At 45.8% G+C, this 15,838-nt stretch overlaps 1 protein-coding gene across 1 annotated transcript; it reads left to right on the top strand.

The window, feature by feature from the left end:
- The first annotated feature begins 6,765 nt into the window (after window positions 1-6,765).
- On the top strand, window positions 6,766-12,941 carry LOC131915466 (serine protease 42-like). The gene is made up of 5 exons (XM_059268760.1): window positions 6,766-7,050; window positions 7,616-7,772; window positions 8,097-8,359; window positions 9,984-10,144; window positions 12,307-12,941. Exons 1-5 carry the CDS (start codon window positions 6,831-6,833, stop codon window positions 12,520-12,522), a joined length of 1,017 nt encoding a protein of 338 aa, XP_059124743.1. The 5' UTR covers window positions 6,766-6,830; the 3' UTR covers window positions 12,523-12,941.
- Window positions 12,942-15,838: the final 2,897 nt, after the last annotated feature.

A 15,838-nucleotide genomic window follows, 5' to 3' on the forward strand; every position in this document is an offset into this window, starting at 1 on the left:
CCTCTGATAACCATTGTTCTGTTCTTCTAGGAGAGATCTTGTTTACTTACTTACTTACTTAATTGATTGTTGTTTTTTGGGAAACAGTGTCTTTCATGTAGCCCAGTCTGGCCTTGAATTCAAGATCCCCCTGCCTCCACCTCCTGTGTGCTATATCATAGGTATAACAAAGTCTGGCTTTTGTTTGTGTGTTTTCAGATAAGGTCTCTTGTAGCCCAGGCTGGCCTTGAACTCAGTACGTAGCAAATGATCATGACCTTCTGCCTCTACCTCCTGACTGTTTACATGATTACAGGCATGTCCCACTACTTGTGGTTTTATGCCATGCTAGGGACCAAACGTCCTGCATGCTAGGCAAGCACTCTACCAACCGTGCTGCATACCCAGATCCCTCTCTTGTTTTTGACAAAGAGGCTGCTTTGGGTCTCACGCTACAGCCCTAAGTGGCCACCAACTCGTGGAAATCTTCCCATCTCTGCCTCCCAAATGCTGGAGTTATAATCATGAACCACTAGACCTGACTTGTCTTTCTACTGCATTTATTGATTTAGTGAGGCGTTTGGAGACTCCCTTCCCTCTCAAGTGCTGGGATTACAGGTGCCTGGCTTCGATGGCTGCTCTTAGAATTGACCCTTTGCCTTCAGCCTTGTACAGTTTGATTATGATGCATTATTATGTAGAGGACTTCTTTGGACTGAATACATTGGGGACTGTAAACATCTTGGATCTGGAAGCTGTTTGAATCCCCGTCAAGTTTGGGGAATTTTCAGCTACTGTTTTATTAAATATGTGTTCTTTCTTTCTTCATCCTCTTAACTCCCATAATGTGCATAATCTGCCCAGTTGTTTAGGACAGTTCACTGTGTGTGTGTGTGTGTGTGTGTGTGTGTGTGTGTGTGTGTGTCCATGCACATGACCTCCAGAAGCTGGAGGTCGACCTTGGTGTCATTCATTAGGGACTATTCACTTAGTTTGTTGAGACAGGATCCCTTATTGGCCTGGAGCTCACCATTTAGTCTCCTTGGCCAGTGAGTCCCAGGGATCTGTCTGTCTCCCCAGTGCTGGGATTACAATGTGTGCTGCCGTGTTAATTTTATTTTGAGATGGATTCTGTTGATGGAACTCTGGCTTTTCAAACACTTTGCTAACTAAGCCATTTCCTCAGCCCCTCCCACCTCTTTTTCTTGAGATAGGTCTTACTGTATAGCCCAGGCTGGCCTGGCACTCATTACTGTAGCCCAAGCTGGCCATCTTCCTCCGGCTTCCTCCTGAGTGCTGGGATTGCAGGTATGTGCACCATACCAAGATTCCTTCTGGATTATGTCACAGGACCTTTCTTCACATTCAGAAATTCTTTCTTCTGCTTGACCCCATTTATGGCTGAGATTCTTGGATCTCTCTGTGTGTCTGTGGTTATTTAGTTCATTGGATTCTTCAGTTTCAGTATTTTTCCTTGGTTCATTTTCATGATATCTATCTCTTAACTCACTCGGATAAAATAAATTGTTCTCCTGATTACGTTGAGTTATCTGTTTGCATTTTCTACACTTTGCTGAATTTCTTGAAGATAATTATTTTAAGTTCCTTTTGAGGTAATTCATAAATTTCCTTTTTGCTGGGGTTAGTTATTGGGGACTTTGGTGGTCCTTTGGTGACATGCTGACTTGATGTCTCGTTTTGTGTCTCTGCACGGATATTGTGTGTTTAGTGGAACAGCTCTTTTGGTTTCTGTATCAACTTTTGTAGGGAAACCTTTTGCCCGCGGATAGATCCTGGGATGTCATCCTCCTGGCGGCATGCATGAGCTTTGAGTGGTGCTGTAGCTTCTGCTCTCTTCTGCTGTAAGCCACATCAGCAACGCTCGAAGGTGCCATAGTTCAGACTGTAGGAGTTTGGGATGGTGGCAGTACAGCCTTCAGAGGAGCGAGATGCAGGGCTTCTTCACACGTTCAGCGGGTGCATGTGGGTCCACCAGGGGCACAGACTCACTGTGTTTCATTGGGAATAGGAGGCCCCCACGGGCTCATGTGCCAGGGTGATTCCCCTGGGCCTAGGCTCTGAGCATCCAGGGTCAGGACACTGTAACTTACATGAGCGTGGTGCAGTGATGGGAGCGTCTCACAGACGGAGAAATAGGTGTGAGTGGATTGTGGAGTAGAATGCTCTCTACCAGTGACTCTGATGTCCAGATGACATTCTGCTAGCCATGGTGGTCTCGTCTTTAATACCAGCATTTGGGAGGCAGAGGCAGGCAGATTTCTATGAGTTTGAGGCCAGCCTGTTCTACATAGTGAGTTCCAGGACAACCAAGGTTACATAGAGAGACTCTGTCTCAAAAAGAAAGCAAACAAACAAACAAAAACAACAACAAACCAAACAACAACAACTAAAAAGAAAAAAAGAGGGTAATGGAGGGAAGAAAGACAAAGTACCATGTTTTCTCTTTTAGGCCGAATCTTGATTTAAACAGATTTACACAGAGGACACAAAAACAAGAGCAGCTATTGGATGAGGGGGTTAGAAGGAGATCAGCAAGAAGCAGGAAGAGGGATGCAGGAGGGCAGTGGTAATAAGAGCAAAGCACAATGCTACACATGCATGAAAATATCAGAGTAAATGAAATCAATCCTTCTCTACGCTAACGAAAACATTTTTAAAATAAAGACAATATTTTTCTTTTTGTTATTATTTCTTTTGCTTTCGAGACAGGTCTCACTACGTAGCCCTGGCTGTCCTGGATCTCAATATGTAGACCAGGCTGGCCTTGAACTCACAGAGATCTGCCTGCCTCTGCTTCCCGAGTGCTGGGATTAAAGGTGTGTGCTACTGTGCTTGAGATATAGTTCTTTACTCGTTGTTTTGGTTCCTTTTTGTTTTTTGTATGTGTGTGATGAACACTAGGTACCTCCAGTCAGTTAGCTTTTCCCTTCCTCCCTCCTTCCCTCCCTCCTTCCCTTCCTCCACCCTCCCTCCTTCCCTCCCTCCCTCCCTCTGCTATGGTGCCAGGGTCTTACACATGGGAGGCGAGTACTTCACCCCTGAACTACACTCCCAGCTTTGAGTACGCCTTTTCTGTAGTGGAAAGCATTGAGAAGATCAAGTGAGACTGTGGTTGCCATGGTTACTCTCCTAAGTACAGGTTTCAAATTCTTCTGATTTGATGATGATGATGATGATGATGTTGGTGGGTGAAGAGCTTTGAGGTGTGTGTGTGTGTGTCTGCTTCCTTTTCAGTGACCGGCTGGCTTTCTCTTTGTGCCTGTGCCTCTGAGGGGTTGTTTCTCTACAACCGTTTTAGTAAGCCGCTCTGCCAGCAGCAGACTGCTGTTACTTGTTCCTGGACACGTGCTAGGGTGTGTGTGTGTGTGTGTGTGTGTGTATGTATGTGTGTGTGTGCTTCTAAGAGCCACTCCCTTTAAGCGGGGTCGTGTTTGGGACAGAGCAGGATGGGGTCTCCTCCTAGCATACATAGGTTGTCCTGTGTTAGATACGGTCATCAACTACCATACACGTTGACCCACATCCGCAGAGTCAGTTTTTGACCCTCCTTCCTCTTAGCACACGGCTCTCTCGGGGAAGGGGAGAGAAAGGCAGCAGAAGGCTCAGACTGATTTCATTCCTTTCGCAGTGTTTGACTTTTGCTCGCCTCCCCTAAACCACATCGTAAGCAAGGCTTTCTTTGGGCCTTCGCCTGCCTCTAATCTTTCTCATAAACACTTGATGGCAATTTATGAAGAAAGGCCTAGGAAAAGGTGCAGATTTACTTTGGATCTGTAGCTCCTAGGAGTTCTGGAGTCTTGCAGTAGGTCACACCCTGTCTTTTATATATTAAGACAATTCACTGGGCCAGAGATACAGGGTATATATATATATATAGCTCGGCAGAGGAGAGCACTGGCCAAGCACACATGAGGCATTAGATTCAACCTCAGTATATACACATACATGTGCATGTGTGCATGCGTGTGTGTGTGTGTGTGTGTGTGTGTGTGTGTGTGTGTGTGTGTGTACAGGAGTATGTGTGGAATTCACAGGAAAGCTCTTTGGAGTGTGTGTCTCCTTCTAGTGTGGGTTCTGGGATTACAGGTGGTAGGATTTGCACAGCAAATACCTCCACCCTCTAAGCTATTTGACTGACTGGGAATCTCTAATCTTAACCTCTTGGGTTAAAAGGTTCTATGATTTTTAACCTTACGATTAAAAGGTTCTGAGGTATTTTCACGTTTCTTACAACTGTGCCATGGATGCACTTGAAATAAGATATAGTGTTTAATCGTGGCTGCTTCAGTTTTGACACAGATTAACAGCTTTATGAGAATTCTTACGTGAAAGTCAAGGCCTTGGTGGGGGAAAAGTGAGGACAATTTAAATGGGGCACATCTGGCCGCGTAGCCACACTGAACCTCCCGTGCTGACGGAAGCAGTCAGCCCCACTGACTCGTTTGTCAGCTCTTGCTTTCTTTAGCTTTACTTGAAGAAGGTGTGTTACAAAGAACGACAGTTCTGTACCTGTATCACACTTCAGTCCTCACTGTCGCTGGACCCAGTGACTACGTCAGCTCCCAGCATGCTGCAGGACAGGTACAAAGTATAAGGCAGGAGGGAAAAACTCCCTTACAAAGAGAGTTTACATGGGTTTTAAGCACTATTGGTTAGCTATGCTTGAGCCCAAATTAGGAGTATGCCTAGCAGAAACTCGGTTTGTGGGTTCACGCTTTCCTAGTTGTCTTAAACCTAAGCTGAACAGTAGCCCACACTTGGGCACCAAACACAAAGTGTCAGAAGTTCCTTACTGGGCTGGCATTGTAGATCAGTTGGTAAGAGTGCTTGTCTAGCATGTATGAAGCCCTGTGTTTGTTTTTGTCTCCCTGCATAAAACTTGGTGTGGTGGTACATGCCTGTAGTCTCTGTACTTGGGAAGTGGAGGCAGGAGGATATGAAGGTCTAGGTCATTTTTGGTTATATAGAAAGTCAAGAGGTGTAGACAGAGTTTTCTGTCTAGACCACTGATCAGCTCTGTCCTGCCAGCTGCTCCCCAAATAACCACACAGAGACTTAATATTAATTATAAATGATTGGCAGATAGCTTAGGCTTGTTTTTTAGCTAGCTCTTATAGCTTAAATCAACCCATTTCTATTAATATATGTGCTGCCCCTATGCTGTGGGATGTCTTTCTGTATGCTGTGAATATGTGCGGCTCCCATTGGATAATAAAGCTGTTTTGGCCTATGACAAGAAAGCTTACATCCAGACAGGAAATCCAAGCAGAGATACAGAGAGAAGGGCTGAGTCAAGAGAGACGCGAGCCCACTGCTGAAGGATCAACAAGATTTCAGCAGACTGGTAATGCCACGGCCATGTAGCAACATATAGATTTATAGAAATGGGTTAATTTAAGATGAAAGAGCTAGCTAGCAAGAAGCTGAAGCTGTAGGCCATACAGTTTGTAATGAATATTAAGCCTCTGTGTGATTATTTTATAAGTGGCTGTAGGACCGCGGTGGGGGATATCTGTCTGGACTGTTGGGCCAGGCAGGACTGGAATAACATCTGCCTACACCCCAAGGCTCATTTACCTCATGTATGTACTTCCTGTCCTGCTTGCTCCATGTCTCATGGCATCCCCCCCCACTACACCCTCCTTCCCAGTGTTCTCTCTGCCCCAAAAATCCTGCCTAGCTGTCAGCCAATCAGCTTTTTTAACAATGAGAGCAACACATCTTCACAGTGTAGAGAAGGATTATTCCACAGCAAAGAGGCTTCTCTGTATACATAAGACCCTGTCTCAAAGGGGAAAAAATTGAATGCAGAGGATTTTTTTGGTGGGTGGGGGTGCAATTATTGGCATATATTCATGATGTATGACCTGCTTGCCCACTCCTCCTATGACCAAAAGAGTATCTTAAGAATATGCCCCTTTCCCAAGACATTGAAAAATAACTCGATGAGGGAAGTGGAGTACCATCAACCTTGAAAAATCCAATGGCTCTCCTCCTTCCATTGGAGAAACGTGAGAAGCACAGATAGTCCCTCCATACCCCTCTTCTGCAGGGGTGATGATGCTCACAGAGGAAGAGACCTAGTGAGAGTCTGGGCAACAAAGAGAAAATCATGAGTTACCACAGAAGACATCAGGGACATAGAGTAGCAAGAAAGGATTGACTGGCAGGTATCTTTGGTGGTGGCTAATTTAAAAATAATTATTTTTTTATTTTATGTATCTGAGTGTATGCCTGTATGTATGTATGTGCATTCCTGGAGCCCACAGACGCCAGAAGAGGGCGCTGGATCCTCTGGAACAGGAGTTAGGAATGATGTGCGTCGTCATGTGGGTGCTGGTAATTGAATTCCGGCCCTCTGCAAGAGCATCGAGCGCTCTTAAGCATTGAGCCATCTCTCCAGAGCTGGACAGTTTTGTTTCATCTTGTCCTATGACTGAGAATATCCTACACGTCTAGGTATGGTGAATGAATCTCAGTTTGAGGTGTCTTTCTGGAGACAGAGGGCCCCCCCTCTTATTTCCCAGAGTCCGGTCCTTACCAGTTCCACACCAGGCTCTGCAGGAAGTGCGGGTCCTGGAGTAGGAGTTCTCCATCAAAGACGTTTGTCCCCTCTGTCCCAGGCAGGACTCTGGGTGTGCACAGTGTGGCGTGAAGATCTGAACGTAGGACACATTTCCCACCCAGGAAACCATGACCCTCCCTGGATGCCTCTGACGCGCTGGTACCTTCCTTCGAGGAGCCCGTTTCTCCGACAGAACCTAGGGCGGCCACGCGAGCCTGGGGAGCGGGTGCCACTTCGGGAGAGGGGCGGTGGCCTCCGTGGTGGCATGGCGTCCGGAGGGGGCTCCCTGGGCCTCATAACCTGCCTCTTGCTGCTTCAGTCGGAGCTCTGCGAGGCTTGGGAGGCTGCCACTGTGTCCTCTACTCCCGATTTCTCCGCAGGGCACAGTGAGACCCCAAGGGTGAACCCACCACCACCCACGCAGGTGCTGGTGACCAAGGCGGCCCATCAGGGCCAAACCTCTGCTTTCAAACCGTTTGCCTTGGGTAACTTGTGAAGGGGTGTCTGTGAGGAGTGGTGGGGGGACTGTGTCAAGGCTCAGAGTGGGAGCTAGTGACAGGCTGAATCCGAGGGACACGAGTGAAGCCCAGGCCACTGTTGGGTAGGAGTCTGGTTGCCGTGGGGGTGGGGGTGGGGGTGGGGTGACACCGGAGCACTGAGGGTATGAAGTGTCCCTGATGTTCAGCAGGACATGCATAGCCTCCTTCTTGGCTGTCATTGGGTCCTGTTGGTGCTTCCTGTGGAAGTGTTCATACTTAATTCTTTTTTTTCCCTCCAAAGATTTATTTATTTATTTATTTATTTATTTATTTATTTATTTATTTATTCATTCATTCATTCATTCATTTATTTATTATGTATACAGTGTTCTGTTTGCATGTATCCCTGCAGGCCAGAAGAGGGCACCAGATCTCATTAGGGATGGTTGTGAGTCACCACGTGGTTGCTGGGAATTGAACTCAGGACCTCTGGAAGAGCAGCCAGTGCTCTTAACCTCCAGCCCCCGAACACTTAATTCTTCTGAGTTCTTCCCAAATGGTCCTCATTCAGGGTGCGGCCAACGCCTGACGAAGATCATGGGAGGAGTGGACGCGGAGGCGGGAAAGTGGCCCTGGCAGGTGAGCCTCCGGGTCAGGCACATGCACATCTGCGGAGCTTCCCTCATCAGCGCCGAGTGGGTGCTGACCGCCGCCCACTGTATTTTCAGGTGAGGAGCCGGAAGCGGAGAGGCGAGCGTTCCGGAGGGGACCCTGCTGTCCTAATCTACCTCTCTGATAAACCGGCGACATCCCCAAACCAAGACACACAAAAAGGGTGTCCTGCTATGGTCATCTTGTTACTAGAAATACTTAGGGCGGGGCACAGGTGAAGCAGCTGTGGGATCAATAAGGGGTTTTGGTGGTGGAGACAGAACGTTTGAGAGCGGCAGAAGAGGTTGGGGCCATGTTGAGAAACAGAAAACGAGTGGAAAGGGGACACGGGAGCTTTGTAGGGTCATGACAACTGAGGCCACGTGTCTTCTTTCCCACAGCCGAATTCAGTACAATGTCAAGATGGGCGATCGGAGTGTCCACCGCCAAAACACAAGTCTGGTGATTCCTATCCAGCGCATCATTGTCCACCCCCAGTTCTCATCAGCTATTGTTGTTAAAAATGATATCGCCCTTCTCAAGCTCCAACACCCCGTGAATTTCACCTCTAATATTTACCCTGTCTGCATCCCTTCAGAGACTTTTTTTGTGAATGCTGGGACCAAGTGCTGGGTGACAGGATGGGGTAAACCAGATCCAGGTGGTAAGATCTGGTGCTCAGGAGGAAGCACGGCCTTATTCCTAAAGGAGACACAAAGGATAGTGGGCGGGACAAAAAAGGAAGGCGGACTACGTGGCACAGGCTGGTGGGCAGTTTGGTGAGCTTAGGTGATCCCGGTCTTGTGTTGAGGTCCTTCACGGCAACCAGCACAAATATCTGATGACAGCCAAAGAAATGTACCTCTCCTGGGAGCCAGAATTATGTCAAATCTGCTTTTGCAGTTTTGTGGAGACATGTGCTGAGTGATTGTGGGTGTTGCACTCTCTGTGGACCAAGGCTAGATGCAATGCAGTTCTCCTGGGTGGATTTTCAGATTTATTTTAAGTGCATGAGTGTTTTGCCTGTATGTATGTCTGTGCAGCAAATGCCTGCCTGGTGCCCACAGAGGCCAAAAGAGGGTGTCAGATCCTCTGGAACTGGAGTTATAGGTTGTTGTGAGCCTCCATGTGGGTGCTGAGGGAACTGAACCCAGGTCCTCTACAAGAACAAGTGCTCTTAGCCAGGCAGTGGTAGCGCACGCCTTTAATCCCAGCATTTGGGAGGCAGAGGCAGGAGGATCTCTGTGAGTTCGAGGCCAGTTTGGTCTACAGAGTGAGTTCCAGGACAGCCAGGGCTACACAGAGAAACCCTGTCTCAAAAAAACAAACAAAAACAAACAACAAACAAAAAAAACAAAACAAAAAAAAAAGAATTCTTAATTGCTGAGCTAGCTGTCACTCTCGAGCACCTTGGGTGAATTTTTGCTCAAGAGATAATGAGCTGCTTGCTAGTTTCTCAACAGAGATACCTGTCTAGGTAGTTAGGGAGTTCCTTCTGCCTAGAGGAATTAGGAGAGCCAGAAGGCCTCTGTTGGTATGGTTCTTATACATGAGAAGAAGTCACATGTGACCTTTAGGGTTCTGTCTCTCTGAGAGCCTGTGATTATGTTCTAGAGAGTGAAGAAAGTTGGTTGGGTATGGTGTTACATGCAGAAGTATGGACAGTTTGGGACTAGTCTGATTTACATAAAGACCCCAGTTTTACCAACAAACAAAAAATAACATAGAGAGAAAGATGTGTGGGATGTCTTGTCACTATTACTACTGACATTCAGTAACGTGCTCAATGGGTTCTCATTTCTTAGGCCTCTGAGGCCTTGCCTCCCTTTCAGAAACATCTTCCCTCTCCTGTCTTAGTTTTGCTTTTTTTAAGTGCTGGGAATTGGAGCCGGGCCTTTAAATGTGCCAGGGAGGGCAGGGAGGGCTCTGGTACTAACTGTCTTCACGGTCCTTTCTGCTTTTTGTTTTGAGACAGAATCTAGGTAAGTTGCCCAGGGTGGCCTTGAACTCACTCTGTAGCTCAGGCAGGCCTTACACTTGAGAGCCTTCTGCCTTGACCTCCCATGGACTTATTGACCTGTGCCATTGGACCCTGCTCAGTTTTGCCTCTTACTCAGTCCTCTCCCTGTGACAGTTTTGAGTCTCAGTTTCCCCCAGTGTCAAATAGGGACACTATTCATTTCCCCGCCTTTGTCCAGGGGCATTTCTGGGTGCCAGGGGCATTCCTGGGTGCTGGAGTGCTTGCTCTCCATTGTGAAGACTAATACACTGCTGATCTTCTTCATTAGCACCAAACGTTCCAACAGAAGTTCTCCAGGAGGTGGACCAGAGTATCATCCATTATTCAGAATGTAATAGGATGCTGATGAAGGTTACATCAACTTCTCTTGATCTAGTCAAGAGTGGGATGATCTGTGGCTATAAAGAAAAAGGAAAGGATGCTTGCCAGGTGAGTTCATGAGCCCTTTCGTCAGTCTCAGGTGGCAAGGCTGGAGTTATTTGCTACCTCTTTGACTCAAGACAATTCATGGGGAAAACCACGCTCCCCACAGCTCCTGAAGCTAACCTTGCCCAATCTTTCTATGTAGCAGAGAATGGCCTTAAACTTGAGATCTACTTGCATCAACCTCCCAAGCACTGAGATTACAGGGAGACACTACCTTGTCCAGCTGTTCTGGTCCCTTCTAAAGGACCTTGCTGTGTAGGTGGCTGCGTAGGGTTCTTGTTTACATGTTGAAGTTGGGAATGCGTAGTCTAATAATGTTTTACATTGAGTTCACCTATGTCTTAGTCAGGGTTTTTATTGCTGTGAACAGACACCATGACCATGGCAACTCTTATAAGAGAACATTTAATTGGGGTGGCTCGCTTACAGTTTCAGAGGTTCAGTCCATTATCATCATGGCAGGGAGCTTGGCTTGCAGGTAACAGGAAGTTGACTGAGACACTGGGCAGTATCCTGAGCATAGGAAACCTCAAAGCCTGCCCCCACAGTGACACACTTCCTCCAACAAGAACATACCCACTCCAACAAAGCTACAACTTCTAATAGTGTCACACCCTATGAGATTACGGAAGCCAATTACATTCAGACTACCACATCCTCTGTGACAGTTAAGATGACAAAGGGAACATCAACCTGTAATAACTGAGTTAACCTACATCACAACCTTGCAGCATAACATCATATCTTCCACGTCACTGTGGAAGGTGAAATCCAAAGGCATGAACTCAAGGTCCTCTTGTGAAATCTTTTTTAGAGACAGGGGACAATTTGCTTAGGTCTGAGTGTACTTCTTATGTTGGCCAAGTGTGTGGTATATGCCAGTAATCTCAGCGCTCATAAGGTTGAGGTAGGAAGATCAAAGGTTCAAGGCCAGATGGGATACATAGTGAGTTTGAGATGAGTCTTGGTTACACAGTGAGACCTTGTCTCTATGTCAGGCATTGGAGGTGAAGAACATGCTCATTGGACAAGAAACCCTAGGTGTGCTGGTGTTTCAAACACCTGGAGCAGTAGGATAGGGTATCATATGTGGCCAAGTTTCTAGGGTGGCCAAGGCAGGCGTGAGAAGTGGGGCTGGGCGAACATGGTCAGATTTTCCTTTTAGCTCAATGTTTCCCTTGGATGTGTGATACCAGGACTGTCTTCAGAGTGTAGGAAATGCCATCGAGTTCCGAGCAGGGTCTAGGGCAACCACTCAGTGAGGAAAGTGTCTGAGGTCAAACTTTCAATTCCTGTTAGGTTAGGGGTGGTAAGAGACACTGAGGAAGCCCATGTGTTTCTCACTGATAGGATCTTCTGTAGCGGGTTTGGGAGAAGACGTACGAATGGACTCTATAATGTCAAAGAGTTTTGTTGTAGGTTAAGAGCTTCAGAAGAAATTCAGGTTAAATGTAAGGATTAGGAGCTACTACATAGAAGTGATAGTTAATGGGATTTAAAAAAAGATATTTTTAAAATTTTATGTGTGTGAGTGTTTTGCTTGCATGTATGTGTATGCACCATGTGCATGCTATGTCTGCGGAGGCCAGAAGAGGGTGTAAGATCCCCTGGGACTGGAGTTACAAGTGATTGTGGGTCACCATGTAGGTGTTCTCAACTAACCCAGGGTCCTCTGAAAAAGCAGCAAGTGTTCTTAACCATGGGGTTATCTCTCCAGCCCCTCAAAAGTAGAATTCAGTGATAAACACCACTGTGGCTTGAGAAATTGTGATAATAACATCAGATGATATTATCATTGTCCTGTTAACTTCTCAGGGGCCATATTTATATACCTAGTTCTGGCATTTGTGTATTAATAGAAGCTTGGGCCTGGCAAGGATGCCCCTGTCTCTCTCTGTCTCTCTGTTTCTCTCTGTCTCTCTCTCTCTTTTGAGACAGTGTTTTGGTATGTAGCCAGGTTGGCTTGAACTCTCGAAATCCTCCTGCCTCACCCTCCTTAGGGCGGATACTCTAAGTGTACACCACTGCACCTGGCTCTGGCTGGGCCTTTGGGGTGCCTGAGGAAACCCTGTATGAGCCTGTCTCCTTACGTCTTCCAGTGCCACTGGCCTAACCCAAAGGGGATCAATTCCATTCTTGCCATATGTTTCTTTCTCTTTCTTCAGGGAGATTCTGGCGGCCCTTTGTCCTGTGAATTAAATAATAAATGGGTGCAAGTGGGAGTCGTGAGCTGGGGCATCGGCTGTGGTCGCCAAGGGCATCCTGGAGTTTATACAGACACCGCCTACTACAGCAGGTGGCTGACTGCAGTGGTGAACCAGGCTGCCTGTTTCTGTCCGCTGCTCTTCCTCGTCTCACTACTGTGCTTGCTGACCTCGTGACATCCCGCGGACATGGCCACTGCTGCGTCTCATCCCACCCTCCTTCTGAGCCTCTCCCTTTCCTTTCCGATGTCCTTTCTTCAAATTCCGTTTGGGATCCCTTGCCCTGGAGAGAGCCACAGTGAAACGTGTCAGGGATCTGAGACTTCCAAGTGTTCTGGCTTGGTGCTCCAGTCACCGTCCTTGGTCACACTACTCCTGAGTTGCGCTCTGCCTGGCAGGGATGAAGGTGCGTGAATTCCAGTTAGAAGGCAAACCGGCCTGCCAGGTGAATGACAACGGCCTACGAAAGGACTTCCTCGGTGGTGGAGCGAGAGCTAGACCTGGCTGTAGTTGTTCAGGGCTCTCACCTCAGACTTTGTCATACCAGAGTTAGCTTGGTGATTACTGAGAGAGAGAGAGGGAGAGAGAGAGAGAGAGAGAGAACCTTAAGTGTCCTCCTATAACCATTCTCTCTGTATAATATCTTTGATCTTGTGAAGTTACATTTCTCATTGAATGTAATTTGCAACCATGTTCAAAGATAAAGTGAAATTTGAAAATAATTAAGAAAATGTATGAGCAGATTTCCTTATTTCTCTTTAAGAATTTCCTTTTATAAGTAAAACTAAGGGGATTTCCTTTTATAAGTAAAACTAAGGGGATTTCTGAAGTGTCCTGCCCTGTTCAGACCTAATGGCAAGAAGATGGTTGACAACATTGAACTCAAATGTCCTGTGTTTTGGCCCTGAGCAAGCACGGCACATTTGTAGCATTTAACACTGTTTAACACTCTTGTTTTCCTCTAAGAAAAGCAAATATTGTCTCTGCACTCTTGCTTTTCCTTGTGTTGAGGACATTTTACTCTCAGCCAGCAGGAAACACAAACCAGATCCTGGGCCGAGGTGCTCCTTTTTCTTCTCATGCTACCTTAACTACTTTTCAGCTTCCCTTACGATTGACCATTTGTATGTTCTCTTTTGTGAACTGTCTTTTCAAGTCTTTTGTCATTTTTAATTCAGATACTTTATATTGCTGACTTTTAAACTATTCTTCATGTATTCTGATAAGAGTATTAAAGTTATGACTTGATTTGCTTTAAACTGAAGGTTGTGAAGAATTTTCTTCTTTCTCCCCCTAGAAAAAAGGTTTCTAGTTTTAGCATTGACATGTATATCTATGATCAACAAATTATTTTTTTTGTTCACGGCATAGGATAGAAATCAAAGTATGTATTTCTATGTCTTTAGTGTTTGTTAAATTGTTACAATATGATTTGTTGATATTCATTTTTTCCAACATCAAGTAATACCACCAACTGATAGTGTACTTTAGGAGCTGTTTCTTGACTCCATTCAGCTCTGTGTCCTCCTACATATTCTGAAATAAAGTGCCACTCAGTCCTAGTCTTGAAATGGTCTCTCTGGTCTTGAAATGTGGTAGTGTTGTGCCTGCAAATTCATTCACATGTTTTCAAGCCCCAGTCTTCCTGGAATTGATACGTTGATTCTAAAATGTATATGGAGGGCTCTGGTGATAACTCAGTTTGTAAAGTGCTTGCTGCACATGCAAACAAGAGGACCTGAGTTCAATCCCCAGCCAGGCGTGGTGGTAGGCACATGTAATCCTACTGCTGGAGAGCCAGAAACCAGCAGACCTTGGGGACTACTTACTCCAGGCCAGCCTAACGGGCAAACTCCAGATCTACTGAGAGGCTCTGTCTCAAAAATACAAAGGGGTCAGCTTCTGAGGAATAGTACCCAAGGATTACCTCTGCCTCCATGTGCGTGTTCACACTTGTGTACATGTACCTGCACACACCCAAACACACACATCTACTCATACGCACAAAAATGAAGTGTATACGGAGGGCCTAGAGAGATGGCTCAGTGGTTAAGAGTGCTCGGTGCTCTTGCAGAAGGTCTGAGTTTGGTTCCCAGCACCCATGTTCAGCTGCTCAGAACCATCTGTAACTCTAGTTCCAGAGCATCTGGCCTCTAAGGGCACCTGCACACATGTCTGCATACACACTCACAAGTAAAAATAAAATAAATCTTTAAAAATGTGTATGGAAAAATCAAAGGACGCAGAATGACCAATGCAAACCATACAGGTTTCAAGACTTGAAAGTGAAACACTGGTCAGTACAGGGCTGTATTGGCACTGGGGCAGAAATAATAGATCAGTGGAGCAGAACAAGCAATCTGGAAATAGGCCCACACCTATACAGCCAGACGATTTTAATGAAACTATTAATGTAACCCAGTGAGGGAAAAGATAGTTTTTTAATTTAGTAAATGCTGCTGAGGGCCTAGGAGTGTACCTCAGTATAGTGGAGCTCTTGTCTAGTGTGCATGAGGACCTTGGTTCAATACCTAGCATCACAAAAAAATAAAGTGTTAGAAAAATGGTCTTTTGTGCCTGGCGGTGGTGGCACATGCCTTTAATCCCAGCACTTGGGAGGCAGAGACAGATGGATCTCTGTTAATTCCAGGCCAGTCTGGTCCACAGAGTGAGTTCCAGGACAGCCAGGGCTACACAGAAAAGCCCTGTCTCAAAAAAACAAACAAAACAAAACAAAAAGAAAGAAAGAAAGAAAGAAAGAGAAAATGACTTTTGCTCTTCACCTTGCAATGTATAGATACTTCATTCTATTAATTCAAAATAAATTATGGAACTCAATATACACCACGAATCTATAAGAATCTAGAAGAGAGCTAGAAGAAAAAAAATCTGTGGTTCTTGGGTAAGCAAAGACCTTTTATACAGGGCATAAAAAGTATGTAAAAAGTATGGGCACTGGCTGGCAAGATGGCTCGGTGGGTAAAGGTACCTGTTACCAAGCCTGATGGCCTGAGTTTCATGCCTGGGATCCATACTGCTGCCAAGAGGACCAGCCTCCAGCAGTGCATGGAGCTGGTGAACTAAGACTTTTTTATCTGAGGGGGTGAGGGAAAAGACAGACACTCTCTCAATGGTTTCCTTCTGACCTTTTCCTTATTCTTCTTTGTATTTTTTTCTCTACATCTTTCCTGGTGATTATCTTCTTTCATTCCTGATGTTTTCCTTCTAACTTTCTTATGTTTTGCCTTACAGCTTATATACCCCAGCAAAATCTTTCAAGCAATATAAAAACTACAATGTGGTTACATTTTATTTTTCAAGTGAGTGATTACAGTGAATACCAGTAAAAAAAACAGTATGTTTTCCATCTCCCTTACATGAATAGACATTTTACTGTTACAGGTGAAAAACAAGCTGTCCCAAGAACCCACATACATCCATGTCCAAGCAACTTGTTATAGATTAACAGAGTGTGAGCAAGCAAGTTTTTTTC

Source organism: Peromyscus eremicus, chromosome 7, assembly GCF_949786415.1.
Source record: "Peromyscus eremicus chromosome 7, PerEre_H2_v1, whole genome shotgun sequence".
NCBI classification, from domain to species: domain Eukaryota; kingdom Metazoa; phylum Chordata; class Mammalia; order Rodentia; family Cricetidae; genus Peromyscus; species Peromyscus eremicus.